This window comes from Jaculus jaculus, chromosome 18 (assembly GCF_020740685.1).
Source record: "Jaculus jaculus isolate mJacJac1 chromosome 18, mJacJac1.mat.Y.cur, whole genome shotgun sequence".
Classification (NCBI taxonomy): domain Eukaryota; kingdom Metazoa; phylum Chordata; class Mammalia; order Rodentia; family Dipodidae; genus Jaculus; species Jaculus jaculus.
The window spans coordinates 15,773,639-15,793,983 of NC_059119.1; the positions used below are offsets into that span (position 1 = coordinate 15,773,639).

The window sequence follows — 20,345 nt, forward strand, 5'->3', positions numbered from 1 at the left end:
CTTTCGGTTTTTTGAGGTAGGGTCTCGCTCTAGCCCAGGCTGACTTGGAATTCACTATGTAGTCTCAGGCTGTCCTTGAACTCACAGTGATCCTCCTACCTCTGCCTCCCGAGTGCTGGAATTAGAGGTGTGTACCACCACCGGACATCTTTTTTGAAAACAGATTTGGGCATTTTAGTTGGACTGTATAGCCAGTGAGACCCTACTTCAAAGAAAAACAAAAACAACAACAACACAAAAGCCTTTAATTCCAGCACTGGGAAGCAGAAATAGGAGGATCGCCATGAGTTCAAGGCCACCCTGCAACAATTCCAGGTCAGCCTGAGCTAGAATGAGACCCTACCTCAAAAAAAAAAAAAAAAAAAAAAAAAGCTGATAATGCAGCCCAATGGTTAAGGAAGTTCCTGTAATCTTAGGTTGCACCTACAGTTGCCAGATTTTAAAGTGGACACTAGCCAAAGTAGTGAACAACAAGGAAGGCTTGGAGACCTAGTGGTGGGTAGAGGTCAGAGAACTGCAATATGAGTGGTTTATTAAGGGAGGGCTTGAGGTAAAGTAGCTGTTTGTAAAACATGCTTTCAAATATTTTGAGACCTGTCATACTGAAGACGTAATAAAAATGTCATGGGATTATTCCAGGGGAACATAGGCTGGTAGATGCAAGTCATAAGGGGAGTAGATTTTTTCTTACTTCTGTGATCAAGGAATATATTAAAACTAGAGCTGTCTAACAGTGGAGTGAACTGTCTCAAAAAGTGACAAATTTTCAATCATTGGAAGTCCTTTAAGGATTTGTGGCTGTGTCTTGGGAGTGTTGGACAAAAATCTTTTACTGTGTAACTAGTGGTTGGACTTGACGACTCTGACGTTTCACCAGCCCCAAGTTTCTGAATCTGGGACCAACAAAAATGAAGGGAACCTACAGTTGATCTGTAAAGAGGTCAACTGCCTCTTTAAACTCTCTTTCAAGCTGTTTCTTTTTTTTTTTCTTTTTTTTGGTTTTTCGAGGTAGGGTCTCACTCTGGTCCAGGCTGACCTGGAATTAACTCTGTCATCTCAGGGTGGCCTTGAACTCATGGCAATCCTCCTACCTCTGCCTCCCGAGTGCTGGGATTAAAGGTGTGCGCCACCACGCCCAGCTTCAAGCTGTTTCAACAAGAATAGTCAGTGGCCCAATTGTTTGTGATAATACTCCAGGATCTTTGAGAGTAAAAGTCACATTTCTCAGTATCTCTGACTAAAGTTTCTGAGAAAAGGTATTGTTTTCTCCATTACACATAGACATCTAAATCAATAATGAAAAAATCTTGATTTTGTATTTCATGACACAGTTTTTCAAAGTGCAGATACTGCATTTGATGGAAGTGTAATAATGGTTCCTATATGTTGACTATTAAGTACCGTATACAATTCTCTGAACAGTCATGGAAGGGATGAATCATACTCCTCATTTACCCATGGTTTCAGTTACTAGCAGTCAACCTCACACCCAAAGTATTACATGAAAAATTCCAGAAATAGACAATCCATAAGATTAAAAATTTTTTAATTAACCCTTATTACAGTATTGTTAGGATTTTCCTATTTTATTGTTACCTTCTTAGTGTGCCTAATTTACAAATTAAAGTTTATCATTGGTTTGTTAGAGGAAAAACCAATATAGAATATATAGGGTTTGTTATTGTCCACGATTCTGATACCACCGGGCACCTGTAACATATCCCCATGGGTAGGTGGGGAATACTTACATGGAAAGTGGTAAAGTTTAAGTTATTTAAGACTCCTCCCCTACACCTTGTAGAGTGGGGGTGTAGAACCACATCAGTGTCTCTGTGGCAAGCAGGCAGGCAGCTGTGGCCCAGGTGAGAACAGCGTTGGGCTTGGATTCTAAAATAACGGTGCTTGAGCCGTAAATCTGCACTCGACTATTGCATAGGAAGCTCTATCTTCCTTTAAGCTGTGCACCTCTAGAATGGTGTTGCGCATTAAGTGACTGTATTTTTTGGGAAGGGGGTGGTGGTAGTTCATTTTTGGGTAAGAAGACAATCTCATGTAGCCCAGGCTGGCCTCAAATTCTTATTATTCTACTGCTTAAGCCCTGGGATTACAGACGTGTGCCACCGTGCCTGGTGAAATGACAAGGTGCATGTGAGCACACTGTGTGTACACTTTAGTGGAGTTAAGACCAAGGTGCTATTGGAGATCCAGAGTCCAGCCTTGGCCTAGGCTAGGGTTTACTCATACCAGGGTCGATCATACGCTGGTCCCTTTCAGAGCATTAATACCACTGTCTAACTGAAATCAGATTTGTAGGGACGTGCTTACATTTTTATTTTCTTTTTATTAACAATTTCCATAATTATAGACAATAACCCATGGTAATTCTCCCTTCCCCATTTTCTCTTTGCAACTCCGCTCTCCATCATGCCCCTTCTCCCTCTCAATCAGTCTCTCTCTTATTTTGATGTCATCATCTTTTCTTCCTGTTATGATGGACTTTCTTTCCTTCTTTCTTTCTTTTTTTTGAGATAGGGTCTCACTCTAGTCCAGGCTGGCCTGGAATTCTCAGGGTGATCTCCTACCTCTGCCTCCTAAGTGCTGGGATTAAAGGCGTGCGCCACCATGCCCAGCTTGGGACTTGCTTTCTTCTGAGGTGTTAAGTGAGCTATAACTGAGTATTAAGGTACTGGGATGCTACATTATTTAAAGGTGAAGGGTTTTGTTACTGTATTGGTTTCAGTTTTCCAACTTATGTGATAGCAGATGTCACAGACCCAGTGCAAGGGCATGAGGGTGTCTAATTCCATGGAAGTAGTTAGGCTGGAAGTTTTCTTACGTGTGAAACTTGGTAAATACAATACCTGGCTGAAATCAGTGTTAGTCCTCTTTTTTTTTAAGTTTAATATTTCTTTTCTTTTCTTTTTTTTTTTTTGAGGTAGGGTCTCACTTTAACTTAGGCTGATTTAGTCCCATATTTGCCTGGAACTCACAGCAACTCTCCTACCTCTGCCTTCTGAGTTCTGGGATTAAAGGCGTGCACTACCATGCCCAACTATGTGATTTCTAAATATTATGTTTATGATAGGCATGTACCCTGGATGCATTCATATAATTTTGTGAATATTAATAAAGTAATATCTTTTTATGTATATATTTTTTTGAGGTAGGGTTTCACTCTGGCCTAGACTGACTTGGAATTCACTATGTAGTCTCATGGTGACCTTAAACTCACAGCGATTCTCCTATCTCTGCCTCCTGAGTGCTGGGATTAAAGGCGTGCGCTATCATGCCTGGCTCGTAATACCTCATTTTAAAAAATACTTATTATTTTGTGTGTGCACACACACCACACACACACCCCAGGGTCTTTTTGCCTCTGCAAATGAACGCCAAATAAACGTGACACTTTTTGTATTTGGCTTTTTGTGGGTGCTGAGACTTAAACCCAGGATAGCAGGATTTGCAGGAATGTACCGTTAGGGCTGGAGAGATGGTGTAGTGGTTAAGGTGCTTGCCTGCGAAGCCTGGGGACCCAGGTTTGATACCCCAGTACCCACATAAGCCAGTTGCACATGGTGGTGCAGCCCATCTGGATGGAGTTCATTTGCAGTGGTAGAGTCCTTGACCTGCCCATTCTCTCTCCAATATATATAAACACCCTTCAGCTTCTGAGTCACTTTCCTCTTTCTGTAGATGTTATCCCTTAAATGTTCCATAAGTGAATACATGTAAATAAGTTTAAAAAAAATCTTTAAAAAGAGTTCCTTCTCAGACTGTGACCTGGTTTCTAGTTGGGAAATCCAATCGCTGTGGCTGTGTTACATAACACCTGACTGCTATTGCTTTTGTGGTCATCTTGCATCTGAAAAAGCAATACTAAATTAGTCAGTTCCATTATTAAGAACTTTTTCTCTCCTTTTTATCCCTAAGGTTTTGATCTCCTAAGATGTCTTTCACTTGAGTGCAGTCTCTCCTGTTGGTAAAATAAGACAGCTGCCAACATTGCCTGCTTGTCCTCTGAATCTCTGAAGGATGGGTGTTCCCGAGGTGTTCCTGAGTATGCTCTGGAATACTCTGCCGACTTGTTGAATTGTAAATGACATTCAAATGTCCAAGTTCTGTTAAATACAAGGAGAACCTCTATGGGTAACTTTGGTGTTGAAGAAGTCATTTGTCAACCATGGTAAAACTTGCAAACCCACTTTACACAGAGTGGATTCTTGAAGCTATACAGAAAATCAAGAAGCAAAAGCAAAGGCCCTCTGAAGAGAGAATCTGCCATGCGGTCAGCACATCCCATGGCCTGGATAAGAAGACAGTCTCCGAACAGCTGGAGCTCAGTGTGCAGGATGGCTCAGTTCTCAAAGTCACCAACAAAGGCCTTGCTTCCTATAAGGACCCAGACCACCCTGGGCGGTTTTCATCAGTTAAACCAGGCACTTTCCCTAAGTCCACCAAGGGGTCTAGAGGACCATGTAATGATCTCCGCAATGTGGATTGGAATAAACTTTTAAGGAGAGCAATCGAAGGACTGGAGGAGCCGAATGGCTCCTCCTTGAAGAACATCGAGAAGTATCTCAGAAGTCAGAGCGATCTCACAAGCACCACCAACAACCCGGCCTTTCAGCAGCGGCTGCGGCTTGGGGCCAAACGCGCAGTGAACAACGGGAGGTTACTGAAAGATGGACCACAGTACAGGGTCAACTACGGGAGCTTAGATGGCAAAGGGGCTCCCCAGTACCCCAGCGCTTTCCCGTCCTCGCTCCCACCCGTCAGCCTTCTACCCCATGAGAAAGACCAGGTAAGTGAAGGCAGAGTGTTAATACGTTTAAAATACTGCCATTTTTCTTAATTTCTATGGATTTTAGTTATGTTTTATATGGAAGTACTGAGTAATGTTTTAAGATGTGTTATAATATAATTCTTAAAAATTTTTATTTATTTGAGAGAAAGAGGCAGAGAGAGAGAGAGAAAGGAGAGAGAAATGGATGTGAGAGAGAAAATGGGTGTGCCAGGGCCTCTAGCCACTGCAAATGAACTCCAGACGCATGTGCCAGTCACCCTGTGCATCTGGCTTATGTGGGTACTGGGGAGTCAAATCTGGGTCGTTTGGCTTTGCAGGCAAGCACCTTAACTGCTAAGCCATCTCTCCAGCCCCTTTTTCTAATTTTTTAAAAAAGATTTATTTTTAGTGGTGCACGCTTTTAATTCCAGTACTTGGGAGACAGAGGTTGGTGGATAACTGTGGTTTGAGTCCAACCTGACAATACAGTGAATTCCAGGTCAGCCTGGGCAGATGAACTCCAGACACATGTGCCACCTTGTGCATCTGGCTTATGTGGGTCCTAGGGAATCAAACCTGGGTTCTTTGGCTTTGCAGGCAAGTGCCTTAACTGCTGTGCCGTCCCTCAAATCCCCTAGTATCTTTGCTTATACTACTATTGCACTGATTTTTAAGTCTTTTATTATGATTTCCCTTTGTTTCAATATTATTTTATTTTATTTTACGGTTTTTTGAGGTAGGGTCTCTCTCACTCTAGCTCAGGCTGACCTGGAATTCACGATTTCATTTCAGTGTGGCCTTGAACTCATGGTGATCCTCCAACCTCTGCCCCCTGAGTGCTGTGATTAAGGGCATGTGTCACCATGCCTGGCTCCAGCCCTATTTTCATTTATTTATTTGAGAGAAAAAGAGTCAGAGAGAGGGTGTGGGATGGAGGAATGGAGGGAAGGAGGGAGAGTGAGAAAGAATGGGGTGCACCAGAGCATCTAGCCATTGCAAATGAATTCCAGACACATGGGCCACCTTGTGCATATGGTTTACATGGGTCCTGGAGAATTGAATTTGGGTCCTTTGGCTTTGCAGGCAAGGCCATTAACCACTAAGCCATCTTTCCAGCTCTCCCTTTGTTTTAAAACTATGGAAGTCATCTCCCAAACTAAAACCAAAGTAGAATGAACATTTAAATTTATTTTTTATTTTTATTTATTTGAAAGCAACAGACAGAGAAAGGGGGGGGGAGGGAGGGAATAAATGGGCACGCCAGGACCTCCTGCCACTGCAAATGAGCTCCAGATGCATGTGACTCCTTGTGCATCTGGCTTATATGGGTCCTGGGGAATCGAGCCTAGAACCATGGTCCTTAGGCTTCACAGGCAAGTGCTTAACCGCTAAGCCACCTCTCCAGCCCTAGAATGAACATTTATAATTCAATTCCTCTCAGTTTTGGGCTCATTATTCTTTCCATTTTATACCTTTAAACCATTAATTATTATTACTAGAGAAAGCACTATCTGAAACCTGCATATTTAGAAAGGATTGAAACTCAAGAGTTGGGGCTGGAAGAGAGCTCAGTGGTAAGCCTCTTTTGTACCATGTACAAAGCCCTGGGTTCCATTCCAACCCCTGAGAGGCAGCCAGGTGTGGGAACCCAAGTGCTGGAAAAACTGGTTTGCTTCTCTTGGGTGCAGTGAGTCCTTGAAGTAGGTCCTGTTAACTTCTGTGTTTAACATGAAACTAGTATGCGCCGAACTCTAGAGACTGAATAGGAGCTAATGATTACCTTTGTACAGGTACTCTAAGGCCTGGAATTTACTCTTCATTTTAATTTATTTTATTTATTTGAAAGAGAGGGAGAGGGAAGTAAAGAGCGTGCCAGGGCGAACTCCAGACACATCCACTACCTTGTGCATCTGGCTTACATGGGTCTTGGGGAATGGAACCTGGGTCCTTTGACTTTAACTTTGGCTTGGCAGGCAAATGCTTTAATCACTAAGCCATCTCTCCAGCTCCCAAAATTTATTTCTTACCTATCTTTTTCTTAGTTTTTTTGAGATAGGGTTTCACTAGCTACTATGTAGTCTCAGGGTGGCCTTGAACTCACTACCTATTGCCTCCCTAGTGCTGGGATTAAAGGCGTGTACTACCACGCATGGCTTTCTTACCTTTCTTTTAAATTACTAGCCTTTTCCAATATTTACTTGAGTAAACTACCACCAATAAAGAAATTAAGTAAACAATGAAATTTTCTTCTCAGTGACATTTTAAATATTATTTTATTTTTATTTATTTGAGAGAGAGAGAGAGAGAGGCAAGAGAAGGAGAGAGAGAAAGAGTACACCAGAGCCTCCAGGCACTGCAAATGAACTTCAGATTCATGTGCCACATTGTGCATTTGGCTTATGTTGGTCTTGGGAAATCGAACCATGGTCCTTTGGCTCTGTAGGCAAGTACCTTAACTGCTAAGCCATCTGTGCAGCCCCTAGGTTTTTTTTTTTTAACGAGAGAATTGGTGCACCAGGGTCTCCTGTCGCTGTCATTGAACTGCAGACGTATGTGCCGCCTTGTGTGCATATGTGACTTTGTGCGCTTGCATCACTTTGTGCATCTGGCTTATGTGGGACTTGGAGAGTCGAGCATGGGTCTTTAGGCTTCACAGGCAAGCGTCGTAACTGCTAAGCCATCTCTCCAGCCCTGACATTTGTTTTAAATAAGTGCAGAGAATGACTCAAATCACAATTTCTGTGCCTGACATAACCACTTTCTCCTTAGTTTATTTTTTCAAAATTTTTTGTTGTTTTGAAGGAGGGTCTCATTCTAGCTCATGATAATCTGGAACTCACCCTGTAGCCCAGGCTTACCTCTAATTCATGGTTATTTTTCTATCACAGTTTCCTGAATGCTGGGATTAAAGGTGTTCATGACCATTCCTGGCTTCTCCAAGTTGTTTTTTTTTTTTTTTTTTTTTGACACAGGAAGCCAGGCGTGGTGGTGCACGCCTTTTATTTATTTATTTATTTATTTTTAAATTTTGCTTATTTATTTGAGAGCGACAGAGAGAGAGAAAGAGAAAGAGAGAGAGAATGGGCGCGCCAGGGTCTCCAGCCACTGCAAACCAACTCCAGACGCATGCACCCCCTTGTGCAACTGGCTAACGTGGGTCCTGGGGAATTGAGCCTCGAACCGGGGTCCTTAGGCTTCACAGGCAAGCGCTTAACCACTAAACCATCTCTCCAGCCCTTTTTTTGTTTTTTTAAGCCAGGGTCTCACTCTGGTCCAGGCTGACCTGGAATTGACTCTGTAGTCTCAGGGTGGCCTTGAACTTATGGCGATCCTCCTACCTCTGCCTTCTGAGTGCTGGGATTAAAGGCGTGTGCCACCATGCCTGGCCTCCATAAGTATTTTAATAAAAGTTTACACACACACACACAAACTATCAGTCATAGGGATTTTTTTTTTCCTCCGAGGTTGGGCCTTGCTCTAGCCCAGACTGACCTGCAATTCACTATGTAGTCTTAAGCTGGCCTCAAACTCAGTGATCCTCCTACCTTTGCCTCCCAATGCTAGAACTAAAGGCTTGTGCCACCACTCCTGGCCCATAAAAATTTTTATTAAGGGAGTGTTGAGCCATTTGTTGATACATTTAGATATCAATATGTACATATCCTTAAGGACATGAAGGTTTTATAATACCAGTAAGTGGTTTAATTCACGGGCTTTTAGCCAGTTTACTAGTGTGCTTTAGTAATATCGTCTGAGAAATAGTTTTACTTGGCCTAGAGGAGATATTACAAATTCCAAAGTGTACTGTACCTTTACTTTTTTTTTTTTCCCCTAAGGCCCAAGCTGACCTGGAACTCACTCTGTAGTCCCAGGCTGGCCTCAAATTCATAGTGACCCTTCTTCCTCTGCCTCTTAAGTGCTGAGATAAATTTGAGAAAGGAAGGGGGGGGGGAGGGAGGGAGGGAGAGAGGGAAAGAAAGAATGGGAACATGCCAGGGCCTCTAGCCACTGCAAATGAAGTCCAGAGGCATGCACTGCCTTTAGCCTCTGAGCCTCTGGCTTCACGTTGGTACTGGGGAATTGAACCTGGGTCTTTGCAGGTAAGCGACTTAACCACTAAGCCATCTCTCTAGACCCCCTTTTTCTTTTTGGGTTTTTTTTTTTTGGGTGTTCTGGGTGTTTTTTTTCTAAATTAATTTATTTTTTATTAACAGCTTCCGTAAGCAATATCCCATGGTAATGCCCTGCCTCCCCTACCCTCCCCTTTTAAACTCCACTCTCCATCGTATCCCTTCCCCTTCTCAATCAGTCTCTTATTTTGATGTCATGATCTTTTCCTCCTGTTTTTTTAAAATACATTATATTTACTTATTTATTTGAGAGAAAGAGGCAGAGAGAGAGAGAGAGAGAGAGAATGGGCATGCCAGGGCCTCCAGCTACTGCACACAGTCTCCAGATGCGTGCGCCCCCTTATGCATCTGGCTAACGTGGGCCCTGGGGAGTTGAGCTGGGATCCTTTGGCTTTGCAGGCAAACGCCTTAACCGCTAAGCCATCTTTCCAGCCCTCTTTTTTGTTTTTAACATAGGTTATAGTCATAGCCCCTCTTCCCTACCCTCCTCAGTAGGGTTATTGGTGTCAACTGTAGGATAATTAGGGCCCCAGTCAATTTGCCTTGTCCTCCCCATCTTTCTCTTTAAACCTTGCCTGGCAATTCTTTCTAACCTTATCATGTTTTGCTTTTTATTAAGGCAGTATCTGCACAGCAGTATTTTTAGTCTTTTACAAAAAATTCAAGTTTGAAAGTGTCTAGGCTTGAGCACAGATAATTTATTGCTCAGTATTTAATTCCTGCTGCTCTTCCTGTGATGCAGGTCTTTCCGTTGTCCAGTTAGATCATCATCTAATAAGGAGAGCTGAGGAAATGTGTTCCAGAATCTTCATTTGACTAAATTCAGAGTTTGGTTAGGTCATAGTCTAATTTTCGGGGGCAGTTCTGAGGACTGGATCAGTGCCGTGTGCATACTGGCCAGGTGTTCCTCACGGAACTTGTCTCACTGCCCAGGCCTCATCTAAATTGTTTTGGGAGAAAGGTGTTGAGACAGTCTTGCTCTGTGCCTCCAGTTGGCCTTGCGCTCACTATGCACACCAGCTTCCTGAATGTTAAACAGATGTGTGCAATCACTCTTGGCTTTGCTTTTATATTTTGTTTTTTTAAAGACAAAAGCCTCAGTATGTAGCCAGACTGGCATGGAACTTCCTACCACTCTGGGTCATCCTGTTAAAGCCTCCTGAGTTCTAGGATCACAGGTGTGTGTCACCACATCAATTTGTAATCTCAATTCTTTTATTTATTTATTTCTGTTTGTTTTTTCAAGGTAGGGTTTCACTCTAGCTCAAGCTGACTGGGAATTCACTGTGTAGTCTCAGATTGGCCTCAAACGCATGGTGATCCACCTACTTCTGCCTTCCAAGTGCTGGAATTAAAGGCATGTGCCCCACCACACCTGGCTCTTAATTCTTTCTATTTATTTATTTATTTATTTATTTATTTATTTATTTGAGAGAGAGAGAGAGAGAAAGAGAGAGAGAGAAAGAATGGGTGCACCAGGGCCTCCAGCCACTGCAAAAGAACTCCATATGCATGCAACACCTTTTACATGTCTAATGTGGAACCTGCGGAATTGAACCTGGGTCCTTTGGGTGTTCAGGCAAGTGCCTTAACCACTAATTCTTCCCTCTAGCCCTCATCTTAATTCTTAATTCTTTTTAAAAAGAACAAATAAAAATCAATTCAAGGGCTGGAGAGATGGCTTAGCGGTTAAGGAGTCTGCCTGCAAAGCCAAAGGATCTTGGTTCGATTCTCCAGGACCCACATAAGCCAGATGCACAAGGGGACACATGCGTCTGGAGTTCATTTGTAGGGGCAAGAGGTCCTGGTGTGCCCATTCTCTCTCTCCCTGTTTCTCTCTCAAATATATAAATAAAAAAATTCAAAATAAAAATAATAATTAAAAAATGAATTCAGGCCAGTTTGGCAGCATATTTGTGTTGCAAGTAACACTAGCATTTTCCCTTGAGTTTTAATTAAACTACATTCTAATGTGTTACCCTTTGAGATGAGAGGTGCTAAGTAGTTTAAGACCATGTATGCTCCCTAAGTAAATGTAATAGATTTTTTTTTTTTTTTGAGGCAAGATCTTCCCATGTAGCTCAGGCTGGCCTTGAACCCACAGTAATCAAACTGCCTTAGCCTCTTGAGACCTGAGTGCTGGGATTGTTGGCCTGAGCCAACGTGCCTGGCCAAATACAGGTTCTTTTCTTTTTTTGTCCCCTGCGATTTTTTTTTTTGGAGGTAGGGTCTCACTCTAGCTCAGGCTGACCTGGAATTCACTGTGTAGTCTTAGGGTGGCCTTGAACGCATGGTGATCCTCCTACCTTTGCCTCCCTTGTGCTGGGATTAAAGGTGTGCACCACCATGCTCAGCTTTCCCCTGAGAAATTTTGAGGTAGGGTCTTGCTGTAGTCCAGGCTGACCTGGAATTCATTATGTAGTCTCAGGATGGCCTCGTACTCAATAGCAATCCTTCTGCCTCTGCCTCTGCCTCTTCAGTGTTGGGATTAAAGGTGTGCCCCACTATGTCTGGCTTCAGATGCTTTTTTTCCCCTGATTTATTTATTTGAGAGAGTGAGAATGGACATATACATCCATATACACACATAAACATGCATACCTACAATGCATTTTCTATTTTGCAGAAGCATGGATTGAACTAGGACCTCTTGCATGCTTGGCAACTGCTCTACAATTGAGCTATTTTAAAATTTTTGTCGTTTTGTTTTTTTTCTTTTTCTTTTTAAAATTATTTATTTATTTATTAGAGCGAGAGAGAAATAGGCAGTCAAAGAGAGAGTAAGAGAATGGGCACACCAGGGCCTCCAGCCATTGTAAATGGACCCGACTCATGGGTCACATTGTGCATCTGGCTTACGAGGGTCCTGGGGGGGTCGAACCGGAATCCTTTGGCTTTGTAGGCAAGCGCCTTACCCGCTAAGCCATCTCTCCAGCCCTTGTTTTGTTTTTTTCAATGTAGAGTGTCACTCTAGCCCAGGCTGGCCTGGAACTCCCACCTACCTCTGCCTCTTGTGTGTTAGGTTTAAAGGCATGCCTCACTACACCAGGCTTTAATTTTTAAAATTTTTGATACAGTGTCTAAGTTGCTTGCTTTGAATTTGTGATCCTCTTTTTTTTAAAAATATATTTTATTTATTTATTTATTTGAGAGTGACAAGAGAATGGGCATGCCTGGCCTCCAGCCTCTGCAGAAAAATTCCAGACACATGCACCCCCTTGTGCATCTGGCTTACAGAGGTCCTGGAGAATCAAACCGGGATCCTTTGGCTTTGCAAGCAAATGCCTTAACTGCTAAGCCAACTCTCCAGCCCCTTAATTTGTGATCCTCTTGGCTTAGCCTCCATAGTAGCTGGGATTCCAGGCATGTGTCACCATGCCTGAGAAATTTAGGATATAAATGGAAACTGTTCAGAGATGGAGCAATCTTAAGTACAGTTTAGTTAAAAAATGACTTCTAAAAAAAGCTCTTATTTTGGTTACTTCTGTTGAGTACTTGAACGTAATTGTAAAGAAGAAAAATAGTAAAAATAATGGCTAATGTTTTAGAAGGCTGAAATGCGGGCGCTGTTCCAAGAACTTTGTGTTTATCTCCGCGACTTATTACCGTCACTGGAAGGAGTCAGATTGTTGCTGGTTGTGCAGATGGAAAACCGAGCTCGCCGTCGAGCTGCTGCCGGTAGAGCCAAGATTCCACCCAGACAGTCTGACTCCAGAGCTCTTCTCCGCTGGGCAGCATTCTGGTTGACACGGGTGGCTCTTCATTAGGGTAACAGTCTCTTCAGCTCTCAAATGGATTTCCAGCTTTTTAAATGCGGTAGTTGCAACGACTTTGTTACAGTTTTTAAAGCCTTGACTATGCACAGTATTAGGAAAATGGGCATGCAGTAGGGAAAGAAGTCTGCGTTTAATTAGATTTAACATCACCATTCCCGGGCATGACTGCTAGCTAGGAGGAATGAAGTGTAAGTTAAATAGGAGAGCTCCTTTCCGAAATGTAATTGTACATCTTCTGATAGTCTGGAATTCAGATTATTACCACACTGGCTCCTTAGCATAAATTCTTTGTATTTACTTATTAAGCAAGCTCTCTCTGGAGAGGTGATATGGAAATGAATTAAACCACTGAAGATAAAACTTTATCTTTGACTTGGTGAGGGAACTCCTAAAGGATAATATTAATGTTTCTCATTAAAAGTGGTAAAGCTCAATTAGGTCAGATCATGAGGACTTCAGAAAGTCAAATATTCTGAGAGACTTAGTTATCACCACACTTTATAGTAGTAAGATTTCATTTGAACATTTGGGCTTTAGCATTTTTATGAAATCAGTTTAGTTCAATTTTAAGCAGATTCCTTAGTATTTTACTTTATTAAGAACATCTTCCTACAACTTGTTAGACATAAATCTTGGTGTTTTTCCACTGTGTATGTAATAAGGAAAATCTCATTCTTAGCTAGTGTCATTGGGCACTGTGACAACTGTAATAATCAGAAAGGGCTTTTTAATGTTTTTTTTTCCCCCCTTTGGAGAAATGAGAGAACTTTATTAGAATCTTAAAATTAAAAACACCTTCATAGTTACATGAGCATTGAGACTATACATTAGAAAAAAAGAAGCTCCAGAGGTTATTTTTATTTTTTTTGACAATTTCATTGTGTATAGTGTATTTTGATCATGTTCATCATCCATGACCTTTCTTATCCCTGTCCTACTCTTGCTAAACTCCTTTTCTTCTCAGCTAGCCCCGTTTAACCAGCCCCTTGTCCTACTTTTATGTCTTTAACAAAAAAAAAAAAAAATGTGTTGGCTGGAGAGATGGCTTAGCGGTTAAGTGCTTGCCTGTGAAGCCGAAGGACCCTGGTTCGAGGCTCGATTCTCCAGGACCCATGTTAGCCAGATGCACAAGGGGGCGCACGCATCTGGAATTCGTTTGCAGTGGCTGGAGGCCCTGGCATGCCTATTTTCTCTCTCTCTCTCTGCCTCTTTCTCTCTCTGTCACTCTCAAATAAATAAATAAAAATGAACAAAAAAATTTAAAAAAAAGTGTGTGTGTGTCAGGGTCTCTTGCCTCTGCAAATGAATGTCTGTTAGGCTTTACCTGGATGACTGGGAAGCCAGCAGGGTTTTCAGAAAACAAGTGCCTTTAACTGCTGAGCCATCTCCCTAGCACCTTATTTTCTTTTTTGACAATTTCATACACACACATACACGTTGTGTTTTGATCATATTCACCCCCTTGTTGCCCTCTCTTCTCCTCCTCCTCTCCTTGCTAAACCTCCCTTTTCTTCCCAACTAGCCCCTTTCCCACTTTCCTGGCTTTGCTTTTCTCTTTCTTTGGTGACTGAGTTTTGTGTGTTAGGGCTGCTTACATAAGCTTTGGGGGGGAGGTTGTTTACTGGAGCATGGACCACTTACCAGTGGCGGTATTGAAGACCATGACTCTACCCACCCCAGTACCATTAACTGCCAATAGCTCCTCAGGGTGAATTGCCATGAAGGAAAAAAAATAAGTTTTTTTTTTTAAAGCACAGTTTGGGTCAATTGAGATGACTTCAAGGTTAAAGGCACTTGCTTGTAAAGCCTGATGGCCCATGTTCAGTTCCCCAGTACCTACATAAAGCCAGATACACAAAACGGCACATGTGTTTGGAGTTTGTTTTTAGTGGTAAGAAGCTCTAGAGTGCCCGTAGTCTCTTTCTTTTAGCTCTCAAATAAATAAAAATAACTAAGAACAGATTTAGCTAGGCTGGTGCACTTGGGAGGCAGAGGTCAGCCTGAGACTACAGAGTGAATTCTAGGTCAGCCTGGGCTAGAGTGAGACCCTACCTTGAACCCTTACCCCCAGCCCACCCCCAACGAAGGGAACACAGTTGATCTGAAATGTGTCTGAGGGACAAAAGCTGTGATGAAAACAGATTGTGGTGGTGGTTTGGGTTTGTTTAGTTGCTTACTCTAAATTTTCCCCTTCCTTCCTCTCCTTCCTCCTTTCTTCCCTCCCTAGTTCTGTATAGTGCAGGCTACATTCAGATTTGCTATATAGCCCCAGGTTGGCTTTCAGGGTAGCCTTGAACTCACGGTGATCCTCCTACCTCTGCCCCCCAACTGCTGGAATTAAAGGCATGCACCACCACACCCAGATGTCTTATGTTTTTATGAGTGTTTCCCTCCTTCTGCATCAGGACATTTGGTCAGGTGTTCAACTCCTACCCCGTACTGGTTAAATTAGTTTTGGGAGTGGGAGCCAGGCATCAGAACTGTTTGAAGCTCCTCAGCAAAAGTCTGAGCCTCAATTTTTTTTTTTTTTTAGTATTTTAGGTAGTGTCTCACTGTAGCCCAGGTTGATCTGGAATTCACTCTGTAGTCTCAGGGTGGCCTTGAATTTACAGCGATCCTCCTACCTCTGCCTCCTGAGTGCTGGGATTAAAGGCGTGCACCACCACGCCCGGGTTGGCCTTTAACACTTAATCGTGTGCTTCAGCCTCCAAACTGCTGGAATTAAAGGCTGTGCTGTCACATTGGCTTCCCACACTCTTCTTAGAGAGGCATTTTGTCAGATTTTTTTGGCAATATTATCAGTATGAAATATTTCCATATGGATATATGCATAACCTACATTCAGTTTCTTGTGTTGTGTAAGTGCTGTAAATCAGAGAATTTTATTTTTAGATATTCCTTTCTTTGATTTTCTTTGTTTTCTCCAGTTCCATAGTCTTGTGTCCCAGAGGGGACCCTCCTCATCTGTGCTCATGACTTCTTGTAGTTGGTACTTGTGAAGGGCCATTCACTAGAGAACGTAAGATGTAGCAGGTTTCTAGAAGTCTCTGAATCCTAGGGGAATTAGGCAATTCTGGATCTTTTTGGCAGAAACATTCATATTTTTAAAATTCACTAACTATGGATTCCTAATGTCCCCTGTTAACCTGAATTTTTCTTTGAATTAATAATGTCCTTTGTTCTTGAGGATATCACACTTCTCAAAGCAAGCGTGCTTGGTACTCAGTTATGTGTATTCAATGTAAAATTGGACAAAGCCCTAAATATCATAAAACATACTCTTCAGAGTTACCTGAATTTGGGAACTGGTATGGATGAAAGTCAATTTTAGAAAGACTGAAGCCCATTATAATGTAATGTGAAGACCAGGTGGATCAAATTCTTACTGTTGGAAGATCAGGGAAGGAAAGCATTGTAGCCCAGGTCGTTCTTGTAGTTAAGCTTCACAAGTTCTTCAGCAGAGCACCGTGTGTGAGGCTGCCGTTGGGAGCAGGTAGCTGCACTCGTTGAGGCATTGTGGGCTGGTGCCAACTGGTTAGCTAGGTCAAGGGGAAGATGCAGTGAGCAGAGCCTGCGCCTTTCTGTGGCACTTAGGTAGGACAGCGTGTTCCGCTTTGGAGCTCTGACCAAGATAGAAGCCGTCTAGTCTTTTAGTGAAGTAGGCTTCCAGGTGGAAGAGAAGCTTGTCAGAGGATTCTGTTCAAGCGTTCTTTTTAACACTTTGGATCTTGTATTTGATGTTTTCTTTTGCTTAGTTTTTCTTACTAATAATCTTACTTGTACATAATCAGTTTGTAAAAATCAGAACCCCAAGCCGGGCGAGCTGGCACACACCTTTAATCCCAACAGAGGTTGAGGGTTGCCTGAGTTCAAGGTCACTCTGAGACTGCATAGTGAATTTCAGGTCAGCCTGAGCTATAGTGAGACCCTGCCTTGGGGCGGGGGTGGGAGAAATCACAACCCCTTTCTGTTACCTTCCTTTTCTAAAATTTTATTTATATATTTATTTTGGTGTTCCCAGGTAGGTTCTCACTCTTGCCCAGACTGACCTGGAATTCACTATGGAGTGTCAGGGTGGCCTTGAACTCACGGTGATCCTCCTACCTCTGCCTCCCGAGTGCTGGGATTAAAGGTGTGCGCCACCACACCCGGCTGTTACCTTTTTTCACCTTTTCCTAGTCCCCTTCCACTGGACCCTTTTCCCTTTCCAACTAGTCCCTCTTGTGTTTTGCTGTCTTTTTAATTTTTTTTTGTTTATTTTTACTCATTTATTTGAGCACAACAGAGATTGAAAGAGACAGAGATAGAGAGAGAGATAGAGAATGGGAGCGCCAGGGTCTTCAGCCCCTGCAAACGGATCTCCAGACTCATGCACCCCCCTTGTGCATCTGGCTAACGTGGGTCCTGGGGAATCGGGCCTCGAACCGGGGTCCTTAGACTTCACAGGCAAGCGCCTAACTGCTAAGCCATCTGTCCAGCCCTTTGCTGTCTTTAAAAAAATTTATTTATTTATTTATTTGAGAGATAAAAGAGGCAGATAGAGAATGGGTGCTCCAGGGCCTCTGGCCTCTGCAAATGAACCCCGGGTACATGTGCCACCTTGTGCGTCTGGTTTACGGCAATCGAACTGCGTCCTTTGGCTTTGTAGGCAAGAGCCTTAACCGCTAGGCCATCTCTCCAGCCCCCTCCTTTTTTTTTTTTTTTTTCCACTTGGAAAGTTGGCGGGCCCAATATTGTGCAGGTCTGGTGCAGGTTACAACAGCCTCTGCGAGGTTGCAAATGCAATGGCCACTTCATGCTGGAAGATGTGTTCCAAAGTACTCTCTTGTGTCCTCTGATCTTACATGGTTTTCCTCCTCTTCCATGTTTCCTGAGCCTCAGAGATCGTGGTAGAAACGAAACGTATCATTCTGTGTTGAGTACTGAGTAGCTACTCAATTATTCACAGACTTTGCACCTTGCAGTCACTGTCACCGGCACAAAGCTCAGAGAGGGCAGCACCAGTCTTAACCACTGGGCCATCTCTTGAGAGCAGCACTAATCTATGGGCATAAGCATAAATATCTAGAGGGCAACTTAATGGGCCCAATATATCCATTTAGCCAAAATATAGTAGTAGTTTCCTCCTGTGGTCTCTGACCGTCTCAGTCATAGGCTTTTGACTAGGTTTTCAGGACCTGGCTTGAATTCCCTTCCATGTAGTGGATTCCCTCCTAACAGTTACTCCACTAATGTACCAGTGGATATATTCTGCCTGGTTGCTTGGTTGTACAGTATGCATGGGGATCCCGTATTTGATAACCTTTCTCTTCAACCTTTAACAAATAATACATTTAAAATGTTTCTCAAAATAGAAGTCTGTTAAACACACACACACCATTATCCCAGTACACAGGTAATACGATTGTTTCGTCATTGCGATAGCACATTTTGATTGTGAAATTCGCTTTGTTTATAAACTTTATTTTCTTGGTTCTGAATATTAAACTACAGTCAATATGGTAAAATTGTTGTCTAGTCACACTGAGATTTAAAATGAATTTGTATCTTCTCAGGTGCTTTTCATCACTCCCATCTATTAATGTTTCTGAGCACATAAACTGCAATTAGCTTACCAAATTAAAGTGAGCAAATGAGTCAGCGTGTGATTCGCTGATGACGTGAGGAGGCGTGTTTTGTTTGCATGTGTGCCCTTGCTGCCTTGGTGTGGAGGTAGAAGCCTGAGACGCTTAGAACTGCAGGCATCAGGTGTCCAGGTTGGGGAGCGCTGGAGGCCGCAGAGCGTCTTCCTGGGTCTGGACTGCTTTCCCAGAGGAGGTGCCAGGAGTGACAAACTGCATGTTATTAATTAGCACAATATAGTGTGTACACTTTTTTTTTATTTTGTTTTACGAAAGATAATGGATTAAAAAGTCTGCACAATGAATAATATGGACAAACAACTGAAATGAATGATACTTGATTGAAACTGAGGCTAGTCTCCAAAAATGCAAAATAAATACTAATCAGTGGTCCCAGCGAACTCCAGGAAGGATTTGTGCTAATTTGACAAGTGGGTTTAAAATTCTTATTTCCCTGAAAGCAGTTTTGTTCCTACATCCTTTCTCTAATGTGCTTCACTTTTGATCTCTGATAAACCAGCTGCATTTCTGTTTCATTAACAAACTTAACTGGTTAACAGATGTTTGTTTTGGCTTGATTATGTCCTTTCTATTAGAAACAGCATCGGCATACATAGAAACCATGCTGGGCCTTTTCCTGTCTAGCTAGACAGGCAGTTCACAAGAGCAGCTTAATTTCATTTACAAGTTCAGTTTTCATTCCTTAGTATTGTTCTCTTAGGTATGCAAACATTGTAGCTCTTGTTCCCCTCATCAGGGAGGTCTTTTGTTGTTAATCCTCCCTCTGTTAGTCCAGTGTATTCCCCTCACCCAGTTTTTTTTTTTTTTTTCTCTTTCCTTTAAGCTTTACAAAAATCTTAGCATGAAGGGAAAAAGGTATTGCAGAAGAGATAATTGAGATATCAGTGACTCTCCCATAGTTCAAGGGAAGGAGAGGGAATAGCCTGGTGAATTTAGATAATTTCTTCCCTCTTCTTTGATGTCAGCAAGCTGCCATCTGGAGAGCAGCGAGGCCTACTGGAAGGAGGTGAGCCTTGGTCTGGGCTGCCTGTGATGTTCTGAGCGGTGTGGGCCGGGAGCCAGAAGCCACACTTTATGATTTTTGTAGGAGCTTCTGATGCGGCCGGTCCTGCTCTTTGCCCATGGTTTCCTGCCACGCTGTGACCCTCTCCACTCGCAACTAGGAGAGATCATTCAGAGAACAGGGTGTAAAGATTATATGGGGTAAGAGAAACAATAGTAAGAGGAGACAAAATTGTACCAGCAAAAAATCCAATAATAAGAACATCAAGAATGATTTCCGTTTTGCTTGACTTGTTTCCATAATACATACTTCTGTCATAATACAAGGTAGCTGCAGGTACCGAGCTTGAACTGTGAGTGAAGCTGTGGAAAATAAGATGTGCCAGAGGAAGTATGTGAGCTATTTGAAACCACCAGCTGTTTCATTGGACCCCTGGGCAGTCTGTGAGGAGACCTGGGAAAGGCAGGCAGGCAGTCCAGGGAGCCAGAACACTCTTTCTCCCTTACCTTGGTAATTTATAAAGGCGTACTATCTGAGAGAGTTGAAAGAGTGCCGTAACACTTTATTCTTTTCTCCTCTTCCTGTGAGTGTATACGGTCTTCTTGTGACTCAATTCAGTCATCTCACGTAACATCCGCACTAACACAAGTGTTCTAATAATAGTCTTAGCTTTTTTTTTCTTTTTTCTTTTTTTTTTTTGAGGCTTGGTCTTACTCCAGCCCAGGATAACCTGTAAATCTTTGAACTCCTGGTGATCCTCCTATTTCAGCCTCCTCAGTGCCGGGATTAAAGACATTCGCTATCATACCTAGCTCTAGTCTTGACTTTTGATCCAGGATCCTACAATGTTAATTCATTGCATTTAATTATGACTCCTTTAATAATCCTTTAACAGTTGTCCCTTTGTCCCTTTGTATTTCTCTCTCTCTCTCTTTTTTTTTTTTTTTCTCGAGGTAGGGTCTCACTCTGATCCAGGCTGACCTGGAATTAACTCTGTAGTCTCAGGGTGGC

General features: G+C 42.6%; 1 protein-coding gene across 4 annotated transcripts in view; it reads left to right on the forward strand.

Annotated features, from left to right (window-relative positions):
- The window catches only part of Kat6b (lysine acetyltransferase 6B), a 214,720-nt gene that overhangs the window by 15,626 nt on the left and 178,749 nt on the right, over positions 1–20,345 (forward strand). For all 4 annotated transcript variants that reach the window (XM_045137158.1, XM_045137157.1, XM_045137159.1 and 1 more), the window contains exon 2: positions 3,931–4,801. In XM_045137158.1, the coding sequence (XP_044993093.1) occupies positions 4,181–4,801 (621 nt within the window). In that variant the 5' untranslated portion in view covers positions 3,931–4,180. The remainder of the gene's footprint in view (positions 1–3,930; positions 4,802–20,345) is intronic.